At 51.2% G+C, this 26,400-nt stretch overlaps 2 protein-coding genes across 2 annotated transcripts; both read left to right on the top strand.

The window, feature by feature from the left end:
• The first annotated feature begins 598 nt into the window (after nucleotides 1-598).
• RBM41 (RNA binding motif protein 41) lies at nucleotides 599-8,261 on the top strand. The gene is made up of 7 exons (XM_087748741.1): nucleotides 599-664; nucleotides 1,593-1,709; nucleotides 2,302-2,494; nucleotides 4,763-4,967; nucleotides 6,366-6,742; nucleotides 7,307-7,454; nucleotides 7,822-8,261. Exons 1-7 carry the CDS (start codon nucleotides 657-659, stop codon nucleotides 7,977-7,979), a joined length of 1,206 nt encoding a protein of 401 aa, XP_087604867.1. The 5' UTR covers nucleotides 599-656; the 3' UTR covers nucleotides 7,980-8,261.
• Nucleotides 8,262-11,895: 3,634 nt separating this feature from the next.
• Nucleotides 11,896-23,618, top strand: MORC4 (MORC family CW-type zinc finger 4). Its single transcript, XM_087748880.1, is given in 10 exon segments — nucleotides 11,896-11,984; nucleotides 11,986-12,176; nucleotides 12,960-13,024; nucleotides 13,026-13,108; nucleotides 13,638-14,086; nucleotides 16,021-16,139; nucleotides 16,866-16,994; nucleotides 18,797-19,436; nucleotides 22,467-22,530; nucleotides 22,859-23,618. Coding segments are annotated over 5 exon segments (639 nt in total). The 3' UTR covers nucleotides 13,849-14,086; nucleotides 16,021-16,139; nucleotides 16,866-16,994; nucleotides 18,797-19,436; nucleotides 22,467-22,530; nucleotides 22,859-23,618.
• The last annotated feature ends 2,782 nt before the right edge of the window (nucleotides 23,619-26,400 follow it).

Below are 26,400 nucleotides of genomic sequence, written 5' to 3'. Positions count from 1 at the left end.
CACATCCCAGTGTATCTGTAGTCATAGAGGGAAGGGAACGATCATGTATCTCGCAGAACGGCCCTCAGCCTCGATTCTTCTTTGCGCTTTATGCTTGCGTTCTGCAAAATGCTGGAGGGGTGCAAGTAATGCGTAATGGGCTTTATATTTACCTTCCTCTGCCTGCTCCCCATCTGCCTCGCCTTATATATTGTCCTCTGGTGAAAGGGAAGGGCCCGCTTACTGGAATAAGTTACTGACTGCAATGGCAGTTGAAATTGTGAGTTGCTCGTTGACTTTTTCCCGTGTGCAGATTTCACTGTCTCTAAAGGAGAGGGAGGGGAGTCTCATCGATGCTGTAGATGAGGCCGTTGTCGAGGGAGATGGGGGAAACCCTCGCAGAGGGCTCCAGACCTTTCACTGTGGGCTTTCAGCTGGGCGCGGAGCCGTTTCCCTGCCTCAGCGACCGCTCGTAGCAGCTGAATTTTACCCCTGAGGCTTGCAGCGAGCTGGAGGACGGCAGCGTCGGCCGCCCCCTGCTCGGCGGCGCTTTCCCCCGGCCGTGGCGCGGCCCCGGGCCCCGCTCGGCGCTTCCGCACTGCGGCTCCCAGCGGCCTCCGCGCCGCGGGCGCTGCTGGGAGTTGGAGTCGCGGGCGGCGGCGGGGAGGGCCGCGGCCATGCGGAGGTGAGCGGGGTGCGCGGCCGGGGCGGCCGCCGCTGGGGCCGGGCCGGGCTTCCTCGTCTTTCAGAGGGGAGCTCCTGTCAGCCCTTCCTCCGGGCGGCACCTGGCGCCTCAGCGGGCACGGCCTGCCTGTGGGGACGGCGATGCCTTGGAAAGCGTCTGCCGGGGGCGTCAGCTCCCCCTGGGGCTGCCGTGGCTCCAGAAGCGGCGGCGAAAGCTTTCACCTGAGCCCGGGCCGCGTGCCCACCGGCGCAGGGGCGGCCCAGAACGGCTTCCCGGGACAGGCGGGGCTTCCCCTCCCAGCCGGCGGGAAGGCTGAGCCGAGCTGGGGCCCGCGGCCCGGTTCCGCGGCGCCCGGCGGCCCGGCAGAAGCGCGGGCTGTCGGGGCGCCGTCTCCGGAGGAGGGGTCAGGAGGGGCCCGCTGCCAGGCGCGCGGGGTGAGGGCGCTGTCTGTCTGTCCGTCCGTCCGTCCGTCTGCGTGGAAGCGGGTAACCCCAGGAAGGGAAGAGGGAGCTTTCCACAGAGTGCTGATCAAATTCACTGTTTGTCTCTTCCCTTGCAGTTTTCTTTCTTTCTTGAGTCATTTGGAACTAGCAATGTCTGTTTAGATGCTGATACAAAACAACTTTCCAGCAACAAAAATAAGATTGCATGTGGTTTTTTGTGTTGTGTTGTTTTGTTGTTTTTTTTTTAAAAAAAAACCCCAAAACTCTCTGGGATAGTTTTAACGTTCTCAAAGTAGTCCCAAATCTGTTGGCTTTTCTAGTTAACATTAGTGGGAGCTTTGGTCAAGTAGTTTTGGTTCCTTGTTGTGCTTTAAATCCCATAAAAACAGTCAAGAAGGTAGAGAGGCCGTAGCGGTAGTGCGTTTTGAGCAGCGTTTTCCCTGTTGCTTTACTGACTACCTCCGTGCTGTGCTTGTGTGCCCCAGGGTCAACAGCAGCCTGTCCAGCGATGAGCTCCTCCTGGAAGACTTGGAGACGGAAGGAGAGAGGCAGCTGAAGAGCCTCCTTCACCACCAGCTCGATACCACTGTCTCCATCGAGCAGTAAGTCCTGATCTGGCCCCTGGGGGGCTGCCGGAGGGGCGACTGAGTGGAGTCTGGCCATGTTAGAGGCAGCAGCAGTGTTGTCTCACTGGGGCCTCCTCCCTGGGGAGATGTTTGGTGCAGGCTGTTGTCTGCCAAAACAGCTGTGCAAACCCTCCTTTGCTGGGTCTCCTCCCCAGACACCTCAGCAGGAGATAAGCACTCCTTGCCTCCTGGAGCAAACGTGGGTGGTAACTTACTTTCACCCGTTAGGTGAAAATAACCAATTTGCCTGGGACAGACACAGAGGTGAGTTTCTAGGCTGGCGAGCTCGTCTCCACCAGGCTGGCCTGCATTTGCATCTGTGGGGAGCTGGGTGTTACAGTGTCACAAGGTGCCTCCTGCCCGGGTTGGGGCAGCATCCTGCCCTGCGGGATCTCGTGGGCTTGGAAAAGGGTCAGGAGAGTGTGGCTCAATTGTGTTTTGGAAACACGTCATCTCTGCCTAGGTGCAGCAGGAGCAAGCGTAGTTGGGGGGAGAGGCCAGCCCCTTTCTGTTCCCCCAGTTTCTCAGTGCTAAGTTGTTCCTGCTGTTCTGTTGCTTTGGGTTACAGGTGCAAGTCAAAGCGGAGATGCTTTGCCCCTGCAGCTTTTTACAAGCCTTTTGGGGAAGAGGCTGCAGGGGCTTTGACCTTGTCACAGTTCCAGGCCCTACAGGAGAGCAACAAAGAAACTGCCTCTCTGCGGGAACTCGGGCTGTCCGACTCGGAGATCCTGCTCTGGAAGAACCGGGCTTCAACAGGGAAGGTAGGCATGCTCTGCTCTGACGTGAACGTGGTCAAGGCCCTCTAACCCTGTGGCACCCTGGTAGAAAATTCAAGTCCTTTGTAAGCCCTCTAGTAAAGAATGGCTGCTCCATGTATCTCTTGCCTTTACGCCAGCATCATCCCACATTTCTTCTGGCCTGTTTTCTTTGGTGGAATGGTCTGTGCTAGAAGCTGTGGTGGAGAGAAGAGTTGGGCCTTTGGAACACAGCAGGACCTGACTACATTCCTGCCTCTGCCTTGGTGGTCTCAAGCAAATCATTTCACCTGTTTATGTCTGTGTGAGAAGGATTTAAAGGCTGGAGGGGAAAAAGGAGGAAACATTTCAAAGTGCCTCAACCTCCTCCTTTCTGTATTCTGACACATCCCTGGATCCCATGGCTGCCTTGGGATAGGTGTCTGTAGGGAGGGTTTTGTACGTTCTCCTCAGGGGCTTGTGGATGCTTCAAGGGACTTGAAACAGCCACGTAAAAATAGCGGTGCAGAGCTGTTAGTCTAAGCGTGTGATTGCAATGACGTGCTCCTCTTTGGGTGCAGCTTGCAGCAGAGCAGTGCCAAAGCAGGTTTCTCCCCTTCCCCTACCTTCACCCTTTTCTTTCACATTCCAGAGACAAGGGGCTTTCAGGCTTGTCCTGTGTCAGGTGTACTGGAGTGTCCTGCTCTTAATTTGGTAAACCAGAAGGTACAAAACAGGACTTGGGCTGACCCTTGGTTTCCCTCTGTCTCTCCTCCTCTTCCTGAGCAATAGCTGTGTGCAGGCGGAAGCTGTCTGTGGTAATCATGGGTTTGCCTCTCTTCAGCTGAAGTCATTACTTGCTTTGGTGTTTACAAACCCAGGCCTGGTGTGGCCTGCATTAAAGCTTAGGTTAGAGAGGAGTGGTGTTAATTTAAGAATGAAAATTAATCTCAACAGTACCAGCTGTTGTATTTGGTATGAAATCAGTTTTGAGATGTTTAGGAATAAAGATTAGCATGGAAAACACTACTCTGACAGAAAGAAACAGTGATATTAGGGCACATCTTCTACAGCTTGTTAGAGAAGAAGAATATTTAGAGAGAAACCCCAAGTCAGGTAGCAATGTGCAGCTTTGTATGTGGAGGCCCTGAGTGAAAGGTTCCATCAAGGAGGAATCAGCTGAGACAGAAAGGACTTCAGATTGCCCATGGAGCTCTCAGCAAAGTACTGAGAGCAGGCTTCTGTTGTTTTTCAGCTGCTAAATTGCAGCTTTTTTGAAAACAAAGTACTACAAATGATTTCCCAGAATTGCTTTTCCATATAAACAGCCTTTTGTGCCCCAGGGAAGCTGTGAAATGGTGAATGGAAGCTGTGCAGATGTGGGCCCATGCAGTCAGGCGGGAAGGGAGAGGTACCCATGGGAAAGTCTTTGTTAGATTGTGCTCAGTGCAGGGAGAAAGCCTGCTTTCATGCCTGAGGCAGAAGGATCTGCCACAGTAATTCTCAAACTGAATTTGAGAAAAGAAAATCCACCTACCGGCCCATAAAAGTGCATTCTCTGGATTCTGATAGAGGTGGATGGGGGAACAGAAATGCCCCTCCAGGAGCTGGGGTATGCCTCTGTGCTTTGGCAGCATGAGTCTGGTGAATCTTAGCAGTGCCCTGGCCCCATGCAGTGAGGTTTATTTATACAGGAATGCTCGCTTGTGGCCAGGTTAGCTATGAGGTCTGTGCTGCAGTAGCTGGGTGGTTTCTGGGGTCTGGCTCATGTGAAGCTGGTCAGGGGTTTAGTCCTCAGCATAAACCTACCCCCAAACGGCAGCTTGGGGTCCGCTTTTCAGCAAATAAGGTTCCCACAGTGACACCAGTCATAGACCAAAAGCTTGGGAAACTTGAGCGCAGGGATGCTATAGGTGTGGCAAAAGAAATGCCAAAGGGGGTTTGTGCAGTTACTGTAGGTGGCCTTAGAAAATGGCTATAGCCAGCAGAGGCAGGGACTGCTGGGACAGAGGGACACAGGCACCAGCAGACAGTGAGGCCAGGGGAAGGAAAGCAGCACAGAAAGGTCAGGAGAAAGAGACTGTTTCTCCACTTCTCTCAAGAGCTGAGGCTTGCTGAGTGGTTGTATTTCTGTCCTACCCTTGCAGTTACAGGACCTCTTGGTGACCTGCTCTTTGGGGGATGGTTCCTAGTTGCACCCACTCCAGGGCTGGAGGATGTGAAGTCTGACTGCTGGCCGAGGCTCTGAAAAGGAGGCACATGCCACATCTGAGCAAAGCTGTGCCTGTCTTCCAGGGCTCTGGGCTGGGAGCAGCCCCGGAGGCCACACAGGACCGACTCCATGCCATCCAGGAGAAGATGGAAGAGCGTCAGCGCATACTCGCCCTGCCCCAGAGGTTTGCTGGCAGCAAGCAGCTGAGCCGGCGGGAGATGGAGATTGAAAATGCCCTCTTTCAGGGAACAGACCGCCACTCTTTCCTCCGGGCACTCTACCACCAAGGTTTGTGGGCTGAAGGCTATTCCTGCCTTTGCTCCAGCACAGAGAGCCAGGGTGTGTGGGAGTCCAACACATTTCTGTCTGGCCTTCTGTCCCTGAAGACATGGTTCTGTTTTGGCACTGTGTGGGAGGAGATATTTTCCTCTCTTACATGAGCAGATAGAGAGTGGGCTCTCTGAAGGGTTTAATACAGAGGCTTGTAAAGACCATCTCTGTTTGGAAAGCATGGATCTTGTTGATGTGCTGCTTGTAATGCAGAGCCCAGCTCGGTATGTGGAAGAGCAGCTGGGGTTATGCTTTGGTAGAGCCCAGAGGTCCCCACCCAGCTGCACTGAGTGACACGAGGTGCCTATGTGGGGCTAGAGATCGTCCCTTCTCTGATTTAACTGCAGTCTAACAAGGGTGATAGGGAAGCAAAGGCACAGAACAGGAAAGAGTAGGAATGACTTGTTGAAGGGCCCTCCCAGTAGCCGAAGTGGAAATGGAGCCCAGTTGCTGATTCTCAGTACTGTGTCCGGGGGATGACCACACTTTTCACCCCAGCAGTGTTGTCCCTGAGCCTGTGGCTTAATGTGATGTCTGGACAGAGAGTCAAGTGTTGTCCAGAGATGGCAAAAACTGCTCCAGTCTGCTTTAGCTGGAGAACATGCGGGCCTGAATCTCTGGCCCAGACTTATTTTTGTATGTAAGACAGTATTAAATAGAAGATGAGGAGGAACTTATAAACTCCAACTCCTAAAACACCACTTTGATCAGTGTTGATGCTGTTCAAGCTATAATGTCCACCTGACGCAGCGTCCTCTGGCCCCTGCTCCCTCCTTTTTGGTGTCAGTGTTGTGGCATTTAGCAAAACCAAGAGTCAGCAAAGTTAAGGCTCGTAGGCTGGGAGATGTGCCTCTCACTTCTGTCCTCATTTCCATTAAATAGAGTAAAGGAGATACCACTGGTCAGTCCATGCCATGCACCTTCTTTAAACCTAGGAGCTTAATCTGATGTCCCTGGAAGCAAAAAGTTTATATTCCACGTAGCAGTGTAGAAAGGCAGCGTGGCACATCCTGGCCCTGCATGCAGGAGGAGGGAGGTGCGTTGAAGGAGTCACTAGGATGTGCTGAAACATGGCTGCAGATAAACTAGTGAGGACATCTCTGGAAGAAATGAGCTCTGTACAAAGCACTGGTGGAGCTGCTGCTCTCTGCAGGTTCATCCTGAGCTGGGACACCAGCACTTGCTGGCTGCTGGGGCTACTCTTCTTGTTTTAAATAACCTGCAGGGCCTGGTTGGCAGATGTATGGAGGCTGGGTCAGAACAGAGTTTCTCCCGTCTGTGTCTCTTCCTGCAGTCTGTGCGTTTTCCAGGTTCTTGGTGGTAGTCACATCCCCGTGTTTCTCTGTTGTGGATTAGATGACACTCAGAAGAAGGTAACAGATGAAAAGGACCCCATGGTTCATCTGGAGAGTGTTTACCAAGAGCTGCTGAGCAAGAAGTGGCCTGAAGAAGTCCAGCCTACCAAGAGTGACCCATGCTTGTGCCCATCCCCAGCTCCGCAGGGGCCTGTGGCTGAGGAGTCATCACTTCCAGACCAGGAAGAGCAGGCAGAACAGGCAAGAAGTCCCAGCCTTCCTGCAACAAGGCCCCACCAGTCCCCTCCAAGGTCTGTGATTATCAAAGAGCCTGTAGAGTTTGTACCGGAAGAGGAGATCTGCAAGAACCGTCTCTCAGAGGAAGAACTCCGGAATATACCCAGGTTCTCATCCTACCATCCTGGGGAGCCCAACAAGGTATGTTGAGATGAACCAGGATTTATTCTTCCTCACTAGCATGCCCTGAAGCTGCTTCAGCAGGCAAAGGCTCCTCTTTGCTGTTGACTGGCTGTTGCCCCAAGGGTGCTTGGTTGATCCTCCTGGCCAAGGGAGGGACCTTTGGATCTATTCGGAAGTCGCCCGGCCTGGCAGAGCACTGTACTTCAGACCCCAGCCATTCCTGGCTCTGGCAGGTCACTTGTCAAGATGCCCTCTCCCTGTTTAAGCCTGACTGAGACCAGCTGTGACTTTACTCAATCTGTGCTTAACTGGTAGCTAGAGCTTGTTGCGTTTTATAAATAACTGGAGCTATCAGCACTTGGCACAGGCAAGCATGATGATGCCTTGAGTCCAGAGCTACCTTTCTCCGTGCACCTACCTGCCTTCCAAACTCCACCATTAGCGTGCATGTGGGAGAAAGACTCTGGGATGGCAGAGGGGCTGAACTAATTCACACCTTTGAGGTGTACGGACTTGGGACCAGGTTGAAAGATGTCTGTTTGCATGGCACAGGCCAGCTGACCCTCTGTCTCTCTGGAACAGGTGCTGTATTTGAAGAACCTGGGCCCTCGAGTGACAGTGAAGGACCTAGTGTCCTTGTTTGCTCGGTTCCAGAAGGAGGGCAGCCCACCGATCCAGTTCCGCCTCCTGAGTGGCCGGATGAGGGGTCAGGCTTTCATCACCTTCCCTGGTGAGTTGATGCCTTGTGCCTCTCAGTTCTTCCCTGACCCACAAAAGTGCCACATCTTCCCGCAGGGCACTGGGCTGGCGCCAAGCCTGCTCTCCAAGGAGAAGGAGGGGAGTTCACTCCCTCTTCTTCCTATCACGTCATAGTCTTTTCCCTGGACTGGAAGAGGATTCACCAAAACAGAAGGGATGCAGTCTGTTATGTGCTGTATTTGTATTCAGCACGTCACTCTGGCTGGAGGATCCCAGCACTGCACTGGACCACGGTGCAGGCTGAGGGTCCGTGAGCCAGGAACATCTGCGTGAACACCACGTGTGTCTGTGCCAGAACTTGCTGTGTAACCTGCGCCTGTTTTGCTCTCTTGTTGCAGATATTCAGTTGGCCCAGGACGCCATGCTGTTGGTGAATGGGTACAATCTGCAGGGGAAGCCACTGGTGATTGAATTTGGGAAAAGCAAGGGGCATTCCCCAGAGGCTGACTCTGCCATCCCCTGCTCCTCTGCTGGAGAGAACCCCCCTGCCAAGTAAGGGATGGATAACTGGGAACCTTGTGCGTGGGCCATGGGAACTCCTTGGTCATAACTGGGACAGTGAAGGACTGTTGGGAGTTAACATGCAGGTCCATAAATCTCGAAGTGGGGAAGGGAGAGAGCTGGGGACTAGGCTCTTCCTTGAGAGAGATGGGTGCTGTCTTTACACTGTTGGGGTGTACTGGCTTTTTCCTCCTGTTGTACATGTGTGTCTGCCTTCTGAGCCCTTTCTGGCAAGGAGGGAGGAGGAAGCCATGTAAATAAATGTATTTATTATTTCCTTAGTGTGTGTTTATTCACCTTTGCCCTGCGCAAGTCTTCTAGAGCCAAGTGTGCTGCACTCTGCTGATGGGGGACTGTGTCAGCAGAGTTCTGTCCTGGCCTCTGCCCCGTCTCTGGTGGCAGCAGATATGTTGCTTTAGGACAAGCAAAAGGGCTGCCTCTTTTCTTCCAGACACTTTGGCTGCACAGGTATCTAATTACACAGATGCTTTATGATAACAAATGTGTCTTGGCTCCTCACTGTTGATCCCCATAAAGCCCTGTGGCATGGAGGATGGTTGCTTTGGTGGGGTACCATTGTGGCAGACGCCGTGGTTTAACTGCTGACCTATTTTAGTGCTTTTTGTGAACAAGGCAAGCTAATGTCATATGCTTCCCACAGTATCCCAGAGCTCCTGGGAGAGCAACATCCGAGCTCTTGGTGATGGTGGCTGAGGGAACCCAGGCTTTCCCAGCAGAGCCAAGTTGCAGGCCTCTTCTGCGTACCTAAATACAGCCATGCGGAGAAGAGGAATGTTCCCAAGAGCTGCTGTTTTTCTCCCTGCTGCCATCTCCTCCTCCAGGCTGCGTGACTCCCCTTGCGCCTGTCCTTCTGGTAAATGCACTTGCAACAGCGCACAGATATACCAATCCAGCCAAGGCTGCACCGGATCGACAGGAGGTGATTCTGGTTCAGAGCAAATTGAAAGAGAAAAGGGCTGCGGTGTCGCTGAGCACCACCTTTGCCCTGGCGCCAACAGGCTTTCAAGTTGCACCAGGGGCCGTTCAGGTTGGACATTAGGAAAAATTTCTTCACTGAAAGGGCTGTCAGGCACTGGCACAGGCTGCCCAGGGAAGTGGTTGAGTCCCCATCCCTGGAGGTATTAAAAAGACGGGTAGATGTGGTGCTTAGGGACGTGGTTTAGTGGTGGACTTGGCAGTGCTGAGTTAACAGTTGGACTCGATGATCTTAAGGGTCTTTTCCAACCTTAATGATTCTATGTTTCTATTCTAAGCTCCAGAGGAGCTGGTGTTGCCGTGGGGTGGTTCTGGGCCCCAGAGCTGTAACCAGACCACACTGCCTGCCCTGTCCTGGCAGGAGAGTGGGGCAATGGCAGAGATGGGCCCCCGGGGCTGCTTTCAACCCCGTCCCCGGGAGAGTCGCCCAGGCCTGTCTGGACCTACGCGCCCCTGGAGCTCCGTGCCCTGGGCTGAGGCTGCTGCCGGCCACTCGTCCAGGCTGGGGTTTGCTGGCACAAGCCCTGCCAGCCCGGCCCGAGTACTGCAGCCGCCGCCGGTCTCTGGTTTCTGGCACCTTCACCTCCGAGGCGAGAGGCTGGGGCCTCCCCGCGCCGCTCCCCGCTGCTGCCGGCTCGACACCGGGCGCCGCCATCTTCCTGTACGGCACGGGGCGCCGCCATGTCGCCGCGCCCGGCGGGGGCGGGAGGGGCGTTAACACTTTCAGCCGCCCGCCGGCGCGGGAGCCGGTGTCGCGCGGTCGTGCCGCAGGGCGCTGCGGCGCTGGGGCTGCCCTGCCGTGGCGGGCTGAGGGAGCGGGGGCATCTGCTCCGCGCCCCGAGTGCGGGCCCGCCCCGCCGGCACTGGCCGCCGCTGTCTCAGTCCCTACGGAGTAGCCCCCGCTACCTGCAGAGCCCCTCGGTGCCGTGGCCGAGCTGCTCGGTAGGCACCGGGCCGCAGCGGGGCCCCCGCGGCCGGTGCGCCCTGACAGGGCTCGGTGCGCCCTGACGGCAAGCCCGCGGCCTGCGCCCGCGTTTCAGCCCCGAGCCCGGCCGCGGCGCCGGCGGCGGGAGCCGTGGTGTGTTTTGAGAGAAAACCCGCACGTTTACTGAGCAGCCTCCCCGCCTCGGGCTGGGAAGGGCGTTCCCCGCCGCCCGAGGTGTAGCCGGCTGCCTCCCTGCCCGGAGACAACCGCCCGCTGGGAAGGGAGGAGGTCTGGGAAACGGCTTTTGCTCCTCGGAGCTGGCCTGAGGGCAGAGGGGGTTTGGGAGGGAGCGCGGGTGAAATACCGTTATTTCTTGCTGCCCAGAGTTCTTCTTCCATAGACAATGCTTCGCATCGCAGCATGACAGCTAAGGTTTTCCACATTGCTGTTGTGGAGCTCAAGGGTCACCTTTGCCTAATTTTTACAGATAACGGTAGAAACGACTCCTCGCAAACCACCGCGTGCTCAGGTAGTGAGCTACGAGCCTTCCCACATCCAGCTCCTGGGCTGGCTTCTCCTCTCGCCTGCCAGCGTTGCCACTGGCCTTTGGCTTCCTATCGTGAGCACCCAGCATTAATGCACACACCTCTCCCTGCTTCTTCCTCACCTTCCCAGTGTGCAGAAGTGCAAAATAACTGCTCTTGTACACAGTCTGCCTCAAGGTGTAATGGGGGGTCTAGGGACTCAGCAAACTTTTTGCTTGTCATGAACCACCCTAACATAAGCCATTCGGCACTTGGTGTGTGAACTATGTAAGAAGCAGAGGAGGTGCTTTTGTGCTGGGACATAGAGAAGGTCCACATAAAACTGAACATATGTGCCTGAAGTCAAACCAAGAGTCCTTTTCTGTAGACTTGTGTTATGGAGGAGTTTCCCCTCTTGTCTGTCTCACCCTGTGGATGCTGAAATGAGTCATGGCTTCAGAGGATGTGTTTATATCATGTTAATCTTTCTATGTGAAGTATTTTTTATAGCGATGAGAGAGAATGAGGCAGGCTAGTGATGAGATTTAAAGCATGTGATAAGGAATTTCAGTTCAGTAGGGCTTGTCTTTTAATTACATAACTAACTTCAATGAAAATAGGTTTTAAGCTTTTACTTGAACAGTGATGCGAGCCTTACAGAGAGGGTATAACTTTACCAAAGCGTTTTGAGCCCAAACACAGAAAGGCCTTTCCCAGGATGAGGGTTTTTTTGCCAAAGCAGCTCTGCCTTCTTGATGCTCCTTTGGTTGCCTCTTGGACTCGAGGTTTTTAAGGCTGGAGGAAGGAGTCTTTCAATGCGAAACTGCTGCCCTTTCTCTTTTGGTATAGCTTATCCACAGGGGTGAAGGGGCTGGGGCTTGGTTTTGTTTCTATCTGACCATTCTGTTTGACACAAGCAAACTACGGGGGAATAAAGCAGAGAAGGTTGTTTCTTTAAATGCAGGAGACATAACCACAGCACTTCAGAAAAGTGATTGGGGTTCAGGAAATGAAAACCGGAGTCCCTCTCCCCTTCCTGCCCTGTCATTGTGAGCAGTGGAGAAGGGCCATCCCCTTGCTGGTACAAACCATCCCAGAGGGGACAGTGAGAGGTGGGGCTTGGTGCAGAATTATCAAGAACAGGCACACGGGGTTTCCCTGGCTGGCTGTTGGCCTAGGTGTGCAGTGCTGGAAACAGATTGCCTTGCTCCTCTGCTTCTTGATTTCCCTGCCTGTAATGTAAAAAGTGTTGTGGAGGTGCTATGGGTAAATTAGGGTTTGGAGTCCTTCCCTAGGTGCTAAAGAAATCCTCCTTATGAGGATCTTCCTGACCATTTGTGTGGGTCTTCAGTGGTGAAGGCAGTATAGGACTGGCAGGATTTGGCTTCTTTACTGGCATTGCAACCATCTTGAGCCTTCCCTGTTGAACAGAATCTAAGCTCCCTTTGCAAAAGTTAAGAGCGGTAATGTGGAACTGTGCCTGGAGTGAGGCAGGCGCTCCCCATTTCCAGCCCCTGTCTGCTTTGCTTGCTTTCAGCTTCGGTTTCATGGAGAAGACTGAAGAGAGATGACCTGTCCATTGGATTGTATGGCTTCAAGTCTGGCTCCATGCGGCTGGGGAAGGGTGCCATCATCTTCACCAAGGCTGGAGGGGTTCTCAGTGTGGGGCTGCTTTCCCAAACCTACATGGACTGTGTCCATGCTGAGACAGTGATTATCCCACTGGTGTCATTCAACCAGCAAAACGGTATCCTCCCTTGGCCGACTGGCCAAGCCACTGCCCACCTCCAAAGGGACGTGGGGTCCAGTGGCGCTGCCACGATGCTGAGGGCACAGGCTGCCTGTGGCTGTCCCTTGGCCACGTGCAAACAGCACAATGTTTGGAGAGGGTGAGAGTAACTGTAATCAGTGCTGCACTTGGAGAATCCCTGCGGCAGGCCTTGCTGTTAACACACTGCCATGCAGCATTATTCCCTTTTCCTTGGGCTAGAACTTATTGTGCATCTGCTTGGGGGCATGTGCTGCTGACCTGGCTCCTGGAAAGCCTTTGTAGTCATGCCACCAACCTATGGGCTACCTGTTTCTGTCCCTTTCCCCTCCACCATGCCGACCCATGTACACATCCCTGGCCCAGGAGCTATGCTCTCTGCTGCTTTTCTGCACCTGTAATGGCTTTTGGTGCCATCTGGGCATGCTGGCATACTTCCAGGCTGTGTTTCCTTCACACCAAAGGGAGTTGAGAATGTACAACTCCCTGGCACCGCTTGTATATTATCAGCTGGCATGACATTGCTGCCCCCCACTCAGCTTGACACTTTTAAGTGTTTTTCTTCAAAGCGTCCTACTGTCATGTCTGTCCTGGTTCAGTCTTTCTCTGAGATCATCCTCCTGTAGTCTCTCCTGTGTCACACTTCTCTGGAGTGTCAGGCCTGTGGCCAGGTCTTTGCAGCTGGATTTTTTTGTGCCCTGGTGGCAAAAGGGAGGTAGGTGGACTGGGCAACTCTGTTCTCCTTGACTCTGTGGCTTCTAGAGGAAACGATTGTTACTGAAGACTCTGTGTCTAGCCTGGAGGCCATCCTGGAGCATACCCTCTTCCAACACTAGGGAGGAGCTGCTGGCACAGTTCGATGCCATTCCAGGCAAAAAGGGCACGTGCATCCTCATCTGGAGCATTCGCAGGTAGGGGGCTGGGGCATGCGGCAAGGCAGCGGTGCCCCGAGGATGGGGAAGAGCTAAAGCAGAGACAGCTTCAGGACAATGCCTGGCCTGGGTGGTCTAAGCCTGCTGTCATCCAGCCTGGCTACTGGAGGAAAAAATGCCGGGATTTCTCCCTTCTCCTTCTGTATGACTGACTGCTTGGGATGCCGTGCTGGGAGTTAGGAGAGATGGGTCTAGTCCTGTCTGTCACAGGTGTGCTCTTTTTTTCAGAGGAAACCAATTAATACATTTACTTCCTTTTCCCATCTGTGCAATGGAACTTCCCTATTTCTGTGTTATCAAGACTGTTCTGAAGTGTTCTGCTACTTTGGTGTTCTGCACAGAAATGCCTGTAATTAAATGACTGACTAATGACATCCATGGAGTGTGTGAAATAAGCTGTTTTATGTGCTCCTCAGGATGTTCCCTTGGGATCCTGATACAGAAGAGCAGACCGAGGTGCTGATGACTGGAGGAGACTGTCTTTATTTTTGTGTTTGGTGTTTTTCAGAAATAAAGATGGGAAGCTGGAACTGGATTTTGATATGGATGAGCATGATATTGAGATAGCAGACTTCCTTGCAGACAACAGCGAGACTCCCAGCAGAAAAGTTCTGCACTCTCAGAAGATGGTTCCAGAGTTTCCTGGCCCAGAACTGGCTAAGTTGACGAGAGCTGAAAAGGAGCAGGATGGCCCTTCCCCAGCTTTGTTCTGTGCATGACTCACAGGGGATGAAAGATATTAAATCCAAATTAGATTTTGGGTTCACCTGGAAAAGACTACACGCGACTAGAATTCACCTGCCTGTTCTGTTGTGCTGTCCCCTCTCCCAGGCATACTGCAGTATCTTGTACCTGAAGCCTCGCATGTGGGTCGTCCTGCGACAGAAGGTGAACACTCAGCTGATTGCCAAGAGCCTGGCCAACACTGAATATGATTTTTATAAGCCAAGATTCATCGTATCCTCCCTGCCACCTCTTGGCACTCTGCTCCCACAGCAGCCTCAGCACACTGCGGGGTTCCAGACCAACCTCACAGCTGGGCTCAGGCCTGCCTGGTCTGATGCATAGAGAAACGCAGGATTTAAATGAATAGAGAGGCTGAATTATCTTCTCCTTCCTATCTTCTGGTCACCTTTGAGAGGCCATATCCTGATGTGAAGCTTAGAAGGGAGCCCTCAAAGCTGCTTCTGCTGGAGCAGTGGGTGATAGGGCTCATGGCTCACCCTGTACATGAGCCGGTTCCTGCCATACCCCAAGGCCGATGTGCTGTGTCAGGGGAGAATGAGGTGGAGAAAGGCTTGAGGCTTTTGCTAACTGCTCAGTTTTGCTTGAGAAAATATCCACTGAAATATATTTTAAATGACAGCATTATTCAATTCAGTGGAAAAACCACTTTATCGAAATATATAACGAGACCAGAAAAGCCTTTCTTCCCCTCTGTCCTGTTCGTCAGCAGCTGGTTGCTGACTTTTCCCGGCTGACTAGAAGTTGGTCATTTGAGTTCTTGGAGTGTGTTGATTCTCATTCCCAGCACCCGCTCCTAGGCCACCCCAGTTCTTTGGGAATAAGATGACTTTTTTGGCTTACCTGCTGCCATATGCTTTTGGAGAGCAGTGTCCCCCGAACAGAAACCAGTATCCCCAAGTAAAGCCAAGTGCAAAGAACAATCTACCCTTCAAATCCCTTTTCTTTTTTTTTTTTCCAGAAAGAACTTTGCTTAAGCTGTTCTGAACTACACCTGAGTATCTTTTGTCCCCCCTCCTCCTACATGCTTTAAAGGTCATTTTGTGTCATGAATTTCTGTGCTTATGTATATATGAAAAGATTGACCCAAGATGAAAAGGCGTTATTTAAATTCTGTACCTATGTACTTAGTCAGGAGTAGGAGAACCAACAAAGCTGCTCTCCTGCTTTTGTAGCATCACAGTAGAACACATCTGTGTGCTAATGCTTTCTCCAGGGATTGCACAGCCACTGTGTTTTGAGATGATTTGCAGAAATGCAGCAGGTTAGAAACCTGTAGTGGTAGTGCCCAAGCAGTAGTGGTTTTCCACTTGCTTTCAAAGGTGCTTTGGCCTTGCATAGGTGGTGTGCATAAAATAACAGATCGTCGAGATTTGGAGTTTAGCACCTGTTGTGTACAAATAAAGTAGCATTGCATTGGAAAGCACGTGATGACTATGTACATTGCAAACACATGAGCTCTAAGAAGTAAGCAAATTAAAATATATTTAGACAAAAAGTGGTTAATTTTAATCCTAAACCCACAGTTCCCCATCTAATAGTGGTCTGTCTAGAACTGAATTTGTGAAACTGGAGTCTGCTGAAGGAGAGCTCGCTCTTCTTTGATGGACCTTGGTGTCATTGTTAGTCATTAAGATTTCTTCAGCCCTGACTGGATGTGTTTGATTTGGTTTTGTAAACGATGGTCATTTATCTTTTAATCACAAGTAAAATTGTTACTCATTAGTTGTCTCATTTGTGATACACTCCAAGGCAGTTTTCTTTGGCCAGATCTTGCCTGTTCTATTATCAGGGTAATATAAATGCATATCAGAGTTTTTATTAAAGCTATAACCAAGGCACATTTTGACTTGGCAGTGACAGACTGGCTCTGCTCAGTACAGCTGTATCCAGCTCCCCTCCAGTCAGCTATGTGTGTTCTTATCTGTTATTGTTGGCTGCGTGCACAGGGTGGTTGTTACTAGGCCAAGGCTGAGCGCGTTTTCCCTGCTGAAGAGGGAAGGTGTTGTGCTGAGGAACGCAGTGCCGGCTGCTTGATGCTGCGGCCTCTCTGGAGCGTTTCACTCCTTCCTGTGGAACTTGGGCATCTCCCCCACTCCTCCTCTGGAGCTTGTTGTTTATTTCTTCCTTGACACATTTTCCCTCAGAGCAAAAGGGTGAAGATCACCTTTGGGTTCACCTGCAAGAATAAAAGCCACTACAGGATCATGATGTACTGCAACAACTGTCTCATCAGATCTATGAGAAGGTGGGCTGTCAAAGGAAGGTGAGTAGTTGGATTTGTCTTTTACCCCTCTTTATCTCGGAGAGGGGAGAGTGGGACTTTGCAAAAGCAGCCTCATCTTAGATCCTTACTTCTACATGGCACAGTGTCCAGAGTTAAACAAGGAGACCTGGTGTGTCGCTAGGATGAGATCAGTGTGTGCAGCAGCACAATGGGTGCCTGTCCGGGTTTTAGGTAACTAAAGATGTCCAGCCGCTGTTTAATACTGCTGTGGCTGGAGGTGCTGCCAGAGGACGGGCAGCCTGCCTCTCCTCCAGGGTGATTTCCAGAAGGGGATCTGCTCTGGCAGGATAGCCAGGACTCTGTTAGCTGTGGATGCAGCTTGCATGATAGCGTGGGAACCAGTTTGCCACTGCTCTGATCTTTGCCAGCGTTAAAGGCCTAGGGCTTTCCCTTGGCCAAGGTGGGGTGGGAATGTGCCACCAGGAGGAGCAAAGGCTGCCGAGGGGTGACTGAACTCCTCCTTCCTATAGGGAATTGAGATTTGAACTTGTGGAGTTTGGCCCGGTGGTTACTGGGAGGGATGCCACACCATGGGCAGGGTGTCCTCAGGGGAGCAGAGACATGTTGGCTGCCCCGGACCATCCCATGTCCTGTCCAAATGGGCTGGGATTGCTCTGGGGTCAGGTGTCAGTGCTCGTTCTGAACAGCCTTTCCTGGTGTTTACTCCACACTTGAAATACTCAGACTGAGCATTGGTTTTTACAGAGAGAGACCAGACCAGACATGGGTACAATGTAAAGAGTGTCTGAAGTGGAGGAAGCTCCCTGACCAGGTTGACCCTACATTGTTATCAGAAATCTGGTTTTGTCATCTCCATCCCCTCCCCAAGTATAGGTAGGAGACTTGTGAATCGAGTCCTGGATGACTTTTTTCCATGCCATCTAACATCCTTGAAATACAAATGGTTTCTGTCAAATGCTTGACTTTCTGCTTTCCTTCCACATACCTGCGAATACAGATCTTCACTAAAATAGGCAATGTTAAAATAGGAACATGTTTCAGTACGTGCTTGCTTTGGTCACTGCCTGACCCCTTTTTTGCTGATGCCTTTAAAATAACAGCCTTTGATCTAGAGGAATCTGGCCATTTAAATGATAGTGCTTCTGAAGAATTGGATGAGTTTTAGTTAAATGTGCTGATTGAATTACAGTCAAATGGCAAAACTGCTAATAACAAAATACAATTTCTTGTTGAGATCTCCTGACCTGTTGGAGAATAAAAAAGCTTTACTTCCTTACCAAATGCTAAGCAGAAAGAACTGGTAGAGTTGGGACTGGACCAGCTGTCTGGGTGTTACTGAAGGAAGATCCTTTTCTCTGATCAGCAAATTCCAGGGTGCAACCAGTTTGTACGGCTGAATTGACATTATCTGTTGAAGTTCGGCATTCCACAAAGATAGATAAGATAGCCTTCATGATAAATTCATGATAAATTATTAAGGAAATCAGTTGGCTCTGGGGGCCGAGGAGTAAGTTTTTATAGCCTAGAAACTAGATAATAAAACCACCTTTCAATAGAGGAGGAAGCTAATACAGGACTGCCTCCATTTAAATCTCTTTAATACATTAAAAGTCAGTGATCTGGAAGAGGGAGCAGCACAGATTACAGATGGGAGACAGTTCTTTGTCAAGCCAGGCAAACAGACCGTGGGATTTGTGAGTACCTTCAGACTGACCTGGTTCCACTGAGCAATCAGCAAGGTGGTGGCAGAATAAAGCAAGCAAGCAAGGTACTGCAGAAGGACTAATTAGGATTGCCTAGGTGTACGGATCATTTCTAAGTTAGCAGTTTTGTCTGAGGACAGAGACCTAAGAATGTGTTGGATAGTTCAGTGAGAACACCAGCGCAGTACTTGTGGCTGCCAGAAAAGTAATAGTTGCATTTCTGTTTTAAACCTGTGTATGATTTTTATCTTGTGCTTCAGGATATCACTGCAAATGTATAGTGGTGAATAGAGGGATCTTTTCCTATAGACTGTTTCCACGTAACTCATGACTCTGACAGTTCCTTTCCTTTGAAGCAGCTGGTATTAGTGGTCTGTGCTGCTCACATGGGTTACGATGCATTTCTCTGTCAACTCAAAGCAGAAATGACTGGCATAATGTGTGGTGTGCTGAACTCTGCCTCATAGTCTGTACTTCATTTCATCTATGTTATTTTGGGATTCAAGTGGCTGTTTTTCCTTTTAGCCCTTAAGCACAGTGTTTGATTCTTCAGCTGTTCTCTTGATCTTCTTTTATCTGAAATCCTAAAGGATTAGAGATATTGCATAGATGTCCAAACCATGGAGATTTTTGGTGGGAGAGAGGAGTCATACTGTTCTTTCACACACTCAGGCATGGGTGCTCTTGTTGCAGAAGCTGTTTGGTGCCCAAGGAGTAGGAATAGAGTGATGAGGAGAAGAAACCCAGATACAGACAGAAATGCCAGAAGGGCTGAGTATATCCAGTTCCAGTTTGCAGCTCAGCTACCTGGAGCAAGGACGGGGGAAAGAGAGGTGTTGGGCATCCTGCATACAGGAGATGTCTGCTGCTTTTCTCTTGTTAAATGATTGTTCTCCAGGTGAAAGAATGTTTTACCCCTTGGTAAGACAGCAAGGAGAAACTTGCTCTTTTTCTTCCCTTTTGTTGGTCTAGGGAGCTGGATGGAGAGAGGAGGAGACTGTCGTCATCATTCGGGGAGAGCATGGAACAGCAAGTGAGGCAGGAGGGAGAAGACTGCAGGAGCCAGCACAAGGAAAGCCTTGATGCTTGATGCTGCAGGGCTTGGCAGGTTCTCAGCCCTGCCTCACTGTTATTTGTGTTTCCTCCTGCCAAGAGAGATGCCAATGCATGAAGATGTTGGAGCATCATATAAAATGAGACTTTGATTCTTGCTTATATACAGCTTGGACGTGCTTAAAACTCTTAACAGTAACAGGAATCAGGGCAGTTCCTGTCCCTGCGTTCAATCCTACCCTCATCTTCCTGTGTTTCTTCCTGCCTCTCCTGGCTAGAAGAGGATGCAGAAAGCTGCATGCTTCTTCTCTTGGGGTTGCAGCACTGGTCCTGCATGGCCTCTTTCCCCATTTTTGGGTTAACTGGTTATATTAAAGACTCTGATGTTTTGAATTTTCAGGGGAAGTGTCTTTCGGACATAGATGCCCAAGATGGGTTCTCCAGGCACCTCTGTGACACTGCAGCAAGGGACCCTTTGTGGCAGTTGGTGTTTCGAAGACTGCTGCAAATGAGGAAGCTCCTGTTCAGCTCTTCCCTTTTGGTTGGAAGGCAAGACGAGGTGAGCAGCTCCGGTGCTGGCACGACCCGCAGTGGAGCGCTCTGGCGTGGGGTACCAGGGGGTTTTCTGAACTGGGGAAACCTCAGGGGAGCAGAGAGACCTGCCAGGAGCTGGCAGCTCGTGTGAGAGCTGCTGATGAGACCTGGGTGATGCCAGGAGTAGCCGCGGCCAAGCCCCCCCAGCTATAAAAGAAACCCCTGGGGAGCATCAGCCAGGGCATGGCACAGCAGGGCGCTGGAAGGGCGCTGGAACTCTGCTGGCTTGATCAGGGAGCAGTGCTCTCTACCGGGCAGAGGGCTGTGTCCCCAGTTGATGCAGCTTCCCAGGCAGAGCTCCGATGGGAATGTGCTGCTTCCCAGATGCCAGGCTGCAGGGTGTGCCCTGCTCTTATGCCAGTACCAGATGGCTGCAGTGAGCACACCTGTGGGAGGTGTGCCCCGGCAGAAGAAATCCTCAGCTTAGTGGCAGAGCTCCGGGAGGAGGTGATCAGGTTGAGGAGCACCAGGGAGTCTGAGAGAGATCCGCACCCTGCCTTCCCTGGGACAGGCCTGTCAGGCAGACAGGACACATGATACAGAGGATTCCCTATCCTCTCTCCACCTGGCAGAATGCAGTGACTTAAGGGGTAGGGGGCAATGGCACCAAGTTCCTGCCCGACACAGCAGGCGCATCTCCTCCGTGACTGTCCCACCTTCCCAGGTGCCCTTGCATAATACGTACGAGGCTCTGCAAGTGGAACCAAACAGTGATGAGGACGATGGTCCATCTAGGTTGGAGGTGTCACCAAGGTCAAGTCGGCCTGCACCCCACATCAAAACCACTTCCATAAAGAAAAAAAGACAGGCTATTGTCATAGGAGACTGTCTTCTGAGGGGAACAGAAGGCTCAATATGCCAACCAGTTAGTAAGGTCCTTTGTGAATCTGCTTGTGAAGGTATTGGGGTCCATGAATGCTGGTCACTGTTTAAGAGCCATCTCTTAAGAGCACAGAAGCAGGCAATTCCAAAGCGTTGAAGTCAAGCAAGCAGGGCAGAAGGCTGGCTTAGATGAGCAGGGATCTTCTAGAACTTAGGTGGAAAAGGAAAGTGTATGGACATTGGAAGCAAGCACAGGCGACACAGGAGGAATACAGAGATGCTGTTCACCATTGTAGGGAGAAAATACATGTGGCCAAAGCTCAGTTAGAGTTCAAGCTGGCCAGTACTGTGAAGGACAACAAAAAGGACTTTTTAAAATATGTTAACATCAAAAGGAGGATCAGAGATAACATCGGTCCGTTACTTGATGAGGTCAATCACCTCGCAAACAGGGACATAGACAAAGCGGAGATGTTTACTGCCTTCTTTGCCTCTGTTTTCAACACCACTGATGGGCCTTGGGACCCCCAGAGCCCTGTGTTGGAAGACTATGACTAGGAGGATGATAAACTTGCAGCCAAACCTGAACTTGTTTGAGACTTGCTGCTCCAGCTGGATGTGCAAAGTCTATGGGGCCTGATGGGATTCATCCCAGGGAACTGAAAGAGCTGGCTGATGTCAACATGGGACCTCTCTCCATTATTTTTCAATGGGCTTGGGAGTCTGGAGAGGTCCCAGTAGACTGGAAGCTGGCAAATGTTGTCCTAGTTTCCAAGAAGGGTAAGAAGGAGGACCGTGGTAATTACAGGCCTGTCGGTCTCACTTCAGTGCCTGGTAAAATTATGGAGAGTTATTATTCTGGGAGTTACTGAAAAACAGTTGAGAGACAATGCAGTCATTGGTCATAGCTAGCATGGGTTCAGGAGGGGAAAATCCTGTTTAATGAACTTAATTTCCTTTTATGACAAGATCACCCATCTAGTTGACCAAGAGAAGCCAATAGATGTGAGGTTTTCTGGATTTTAGCAAAGCTTTTGATACTGTCTCTCACAGTATCCTTCTGGACAAAATATCCAGCACACAGCTAGACAAGTCCATAATACGATGGGTGAACAATTGGCTGATGGGTCAGGCTGAAAGGGTTATGGTAAATGGGGTTACATCAGGCTGGCGGCCAGTCACCAGTGGGGTTCCCCAGGGTCCAATATTAGGGCCAGCGCTCTTAATGTTTTTATAAATGGCCTGGACGCAGGAATCGAATGTACATTAAGTAAATTTGCTGACGATACTAAACTAGGAGGAGCTGTGGATTTCCTCAAGGGTAGAAAGGCCTTAGAGAGAGATCTGGGTAGACTAGAGAGCTGGGCAATCACCAATGATACGAAGTTTAACAAGAGCGAGTGCCGGGTTCTGCACCTGGGATGGGGTAATACTGGTTATACATACAAACTGAGGGTCGAGAGGCTGGAGAGCAGCCCCGTGGAAAGAAACCTGGGGGTTTGGGTTGATGGCAAGCTGAATATGAGTCAACCGTGTGCCCTGGCAGCCAAAAGGGCCAACACTGTCCTGTGATGCATCAAGCACAGCATCACTAGCTGGTTGAGGGAGGTGATTGCCCCAGTCTACACTGCACTGGTGCGGCCTCACCTGGAGTACTGTATGCAGTTTTGGGCACCTCAATATAAGAAGGACATCAAACTATTAGAGTGTGTCCAGAGGAGACCAAGATGGTGAAAGGCCTCAAGAGCAAGACTTACGAGGAGCGGCTGAGGTCACTTGCTTTGTTCAGCTTGGAGAAGGCGGCTGAGGGGTGCCCTCGTCACAGCCTACACCTTCCTCAAGGGGGGCAGCGGAGGGGGAGCTGCTGATCTCCTCCCTCTGGTGACCAGCGATAGGACACAAGGGAATGGAATGAAGCTGAATCAGGGGAAGTTCAGATTGGACATTAGGAAAAGGTTCTTCATTGAGAGGGTGGTCGGTCACTGGAACAGGCTCTCCAGGGAAGTGGTCAGGGCACCAAGCCTGTCAGAGTTCAAGGAGCATAAGGGTGATGCTCTTAGTCACATGGTTTAGCTTTAGGTAGTCCTGCGAGGAGCTGGGAGTTGGACTTGATGATCCTTATGGGTCTTTTCCAATTCGAGATATTCTATGATTGTGTGATTCTACTTGACAGATGAAAGGTAGAGAAAGTCCCGTGCCTCAGCAGTGAAGACAGAGGAGGAGGAGGAGACTTGCAGGTCCTTAACACACAGGAGCGGGAGGATATAATGGGGTGGGAGAATGTGAGAAGACCAGTGGAGAATACTTTTGTGGAACTGAAGACTACTTCAGCAGAGTGGGATTTGCTCCACTGCAAGGTAATGAATTCGTGTCTGTGCATCCCTGCTGAAGGGTTTTAAAGAGAGCAGGTCAAAGTGGGTTGAGAAGCGAGGAGTGACTTCTCCATAAAGAACGCAGGAGATCCTTCTTTGATCTGCTGACTTTTTACTTCTTCAGGCCTGGCAAGGCTCTTTTTATCTTGCTGATTGATATAATTCCTGTGCATGCAGCCTCCTCCCATTTCAGGTGGAGAAAACTGAGCGTGAGAAGTGTTGCCTGAAAACAGAGGTCTTGGAAATGCCAACAGGAACTGGCGCTGCTCAGAGCTCAGAAGACAAAAGGCTTGCCCTGCAGCAAGAAATACATGTGTTGTTACTGCCAAGCTGTGTGGCAGAAGCAGAAAGCAAAGCTGGCGAGGTCCGCAGAGGAGAAGGCTGAACTGACAGAGAGACTCAAGAATACGGAGATGCACTGAGGGGTGCTGAGGAAGGCACAGTTTCCTGCAGGGGCCCAGAGAAAGAAGACGTGAAGAGGTCAGAGCTGTGGGTTGGCTGGTTGGCAGTCCCTGACATCCCTAAGGCGGGGGTAGAGGGCAGGAGTCATTGTGGGCTGCTATTTCCAAAGGCCACTGCTTCCCTGGTATCCGTCACCCTGCTGTATAGGTGCCTGGGTTGTAAGTGAGAATCCTGCTGTCGTGAGGAGGTGGAATCACCAGATGAATCCAAATAACTGCTCCGGCTTCAAAGATGCCCTACAGAAAGGTGCTTTGTCCATACTGTGTCTGTCCTATACTGTGGCACCTTGTTGCTGGATCACTCACACAGTGTTCGGTCTGTAATGGAGATAATGTCCCTGGTAGCCAAACGAGTGTTAGAGGGATTGGGAACTCATCTCTGCTATTTGAGTCCCAAGGATGGTTATTGCTGGGGGATCTTGATTTAATACCTGACTGGTGGAACCTGCACAGAAGAGGCTCGGTTGCCCTACTGTGACTCTTTCCTCTTGGCTAAGGCTTGGTTTCCTGTGGTGCAGCTGACATATCGAGGGCTGTCGTTCATACTTTTTAAAGCTCACTTCTTCCTCAGGTGTCATCCCCTGCATCAATGCCTTGGCCTGCTTGGACCAGCAGTTTCACCTGCATTGTGAAGTTGGAGGCTGAAGAAAAAGGTGCTTATGGGACTGCTGCCTTTCCCCCTTTTCTCGAAAAGATACTTCAGTCCAGAGATGAGATGGACCTCAGGAGAAAACCAGACCCCTAAGAGCAAGGTAAGTGGTAGGTTGCAGGCTACTGCCCCACACCATGTTCTGTCTTCTGTCCCTTGGTTGGGGTCTGTACTGAGGCCAGTGGAAGGTCTTGGTGAGATGCAGTTTGCTGGAAGGAGCCCTGGTCAGAGCTAGTGGATCTGTCCTGGGTAGTCTGATCTTCCCTCCCTTTTTGAGAGAGGGGTCTGCAGGACTCAAACGCTCGTTCATCCTCCTGTGTCCAGACAGAGAAGGGGAGCAGGGCGGAACAGAGGGAGGAACAGAAATCCTTGCCAAGTTGGTTTTTTTAAATCCTCCTGGTTTATGTGTATCAGTGTTAACACCTTCACACCCCTGTGAGCTAAATTAATCTCCATGCATATACAGTTTCCAGCCCCGTGGTCAGTCGATGGCAGCTGACGTGACTGCCTCTCCACTGCTGGAGCATTCAGCTCTGTCTGTCTAATAATTGCTCTGTACAATATCTATCTCTACAATATCTCTACAATATCTCTACAATATCTACCTGCCAGATACCTTTTGGTTTCCATCAAGGAAGCAGGTTTCTGGCTGAGGGAATTTCTCTGGATAAGTCCCACATTCTCTTTAACTTTTGGGGGGTGTGTGGAGATATGATTTATTTATTAACTTATGTATTTTCAACTTCTCTCTTTCACCGCCTCCTGAAACCCTTACTGCCCATGTCACGAGAGAGCAGTGTGGGCTGCTCCCACACGGTGGCACTACTTGCCTGGCAGAGGGGCTGCCTGGCTGCGTCCCGCACTTGGCCCTTCTGTCTGCCACTGGGCTTGCCCACTGGTTGCCCAGGAAAGGCCTGCAATGGGGCTGCTGGGTTGTCATGAGAGCAGTCGAGTGGACCTTGGCACCTCTCTCTCTGTGGCCCTCTACACACGATGCAGCTGGTTGGTGGATCACAGATCTCTGGTTGACCACCTGCTCCTCCTTGCAGGATCTTGGGGAGGGAGAAGGCCACAGGCTTATACCAGCTTTGAAAACATTGTGTGATAAGAACAGTCCTGCTCATCCCTAGCTGGCTCAGAGCAGTAATTCTCAAAGCTGCTTCTCTCGTCATGATGGTGGGGCCAAACACCTCGTGTTGCTCCTGTTTTCCCTGCCTCAGCTCTTCCCCAGGCCCCTCTTGTTTCTCTTCACTGCTGCTATGCCAAACTACTTTTTCCAAACATGAGCTCTCCGCAGCACCTCCAACAAGCTCCATCAACGTCTTTGCCCTACAACCCCGTTCATCTCTCCCAACGTCCCTATAACTCCCCCGCACTCTGCTTTTTCCTATGCTCCTCCTTGTGCCCACGTTCCCTGTCCTGTTTGCCCAGCGCTGTTGGGAATCCACCTGAGGGTCTGGGCCATAACACAGACTTGTAGATGGACTGGCCTTTCCCTTCGTGAAGTCAGGCTTTTGATTGCGTTACAAATGGGTCTGGTATCCAGGGCTCTGCCAGGCACAAAATCTGGTTGGGTTTGTGGACAAACACACTCCAAATGATTTTATAGCTGAAGAAGCTGGGAATGGCAGCCCGTCAGAAACATAACTGCCTGCCATGTTTAGTGGAATGCATCAGGGAGATGTATTTCAGGCAGGACATTTAGCAAATTTCTGTGTTTTTTTTCTTCAGGGACTGCAGTTCAACCCCACTGCTGTCTCAGATGGGAGACAGGCAGTGGGGCTGGGTAGGTAGGGAGCCAGGGTCTTTGGGCTTTGTAGCTCTGCTACTGACATGTCCCGTGCATGAAATGAGCATGATAGCCGCTTGTCCTAAAATGAGAGCGAGCGTCAGGAGCATTATGCTATAGAGAGGGGCCGATGCCATGAGTTTCCCTCAGCAGCAATCCTCTGTGCTGGGGCAGCAAACACCTGGCCAGGAGGAAGATTGATCCCTGTGGTCAAGGAATTGGTAGTTTGCTACAGCTGCAGCAGGTATGGAGGTCTGAGGTCAGCTGTGCTGTGAACTGGGGGCACTCCAGCCTGCTCACCCTCTCTTTTTCTATTTTCTTTTTTTTTTTTCCCCAGCAAGCCCAAGTTGACCATAAAAGAAGAAATACTGGAAAAACATGGGGACCTAGTGGAAGCTTCACCGCCAGACCTGACTTGTCCCAGGCCCCCTACTTCTCCCTTTCAGAAGAGCTTTGCAGTACTTTACCAAGAGAGGGAAAAACTTCCGCACATAGAACAGGAGGATATGAATGTAGGTGGCAGCTTGCACACCTGTCTGCTCAAAGAGCAGCTGGGCACTCTGAGCAGCACCAGCCCTGCTAAGTGTATCATGCTGCCTCGAGGCAGGCACTCCAGCATTGCCCGGTACCTCAGCAGGAGATCAGAAGGAGACTGGTGTGGTCCAGAGGAAGGTGGAAAAGCAAATGCCGAACTTAATAGCAGAAAAAAAGGCTACAGACTTGAGTGTGTGTGTAAATTCATACAGGAGCACAAAAGACATAGACAAGGGATTCTTTGTGGCAGTTGGTGTTTTGAAGACTGCTGCAAGTGGTGAAGCTCCCATTTGACTCTTCCC

Source organism: Nipponia nippon, unplaced genomic scaffold (assembly GCF_047370975.1).
Source record: "Nipponia nippon isolate SJK-2023a ecotype South Korea unplaced genomic scaffold, ASM4737097v1 scaffold_12, whole genome shotgun sequence".
Classification (NCBI taxonomy): domain Eukaryota; kingdom Metazoa; phylum Chordata; class Aves; order Pelecaniformes; family Threskiornithidae; genus Nipponia; species Nipponia nippon.
The sequence above is the reverse complement of the archived record's forward strand: the minus strand, read 5'-3'. Positions and strand labels throughout refer to the sequence as shown.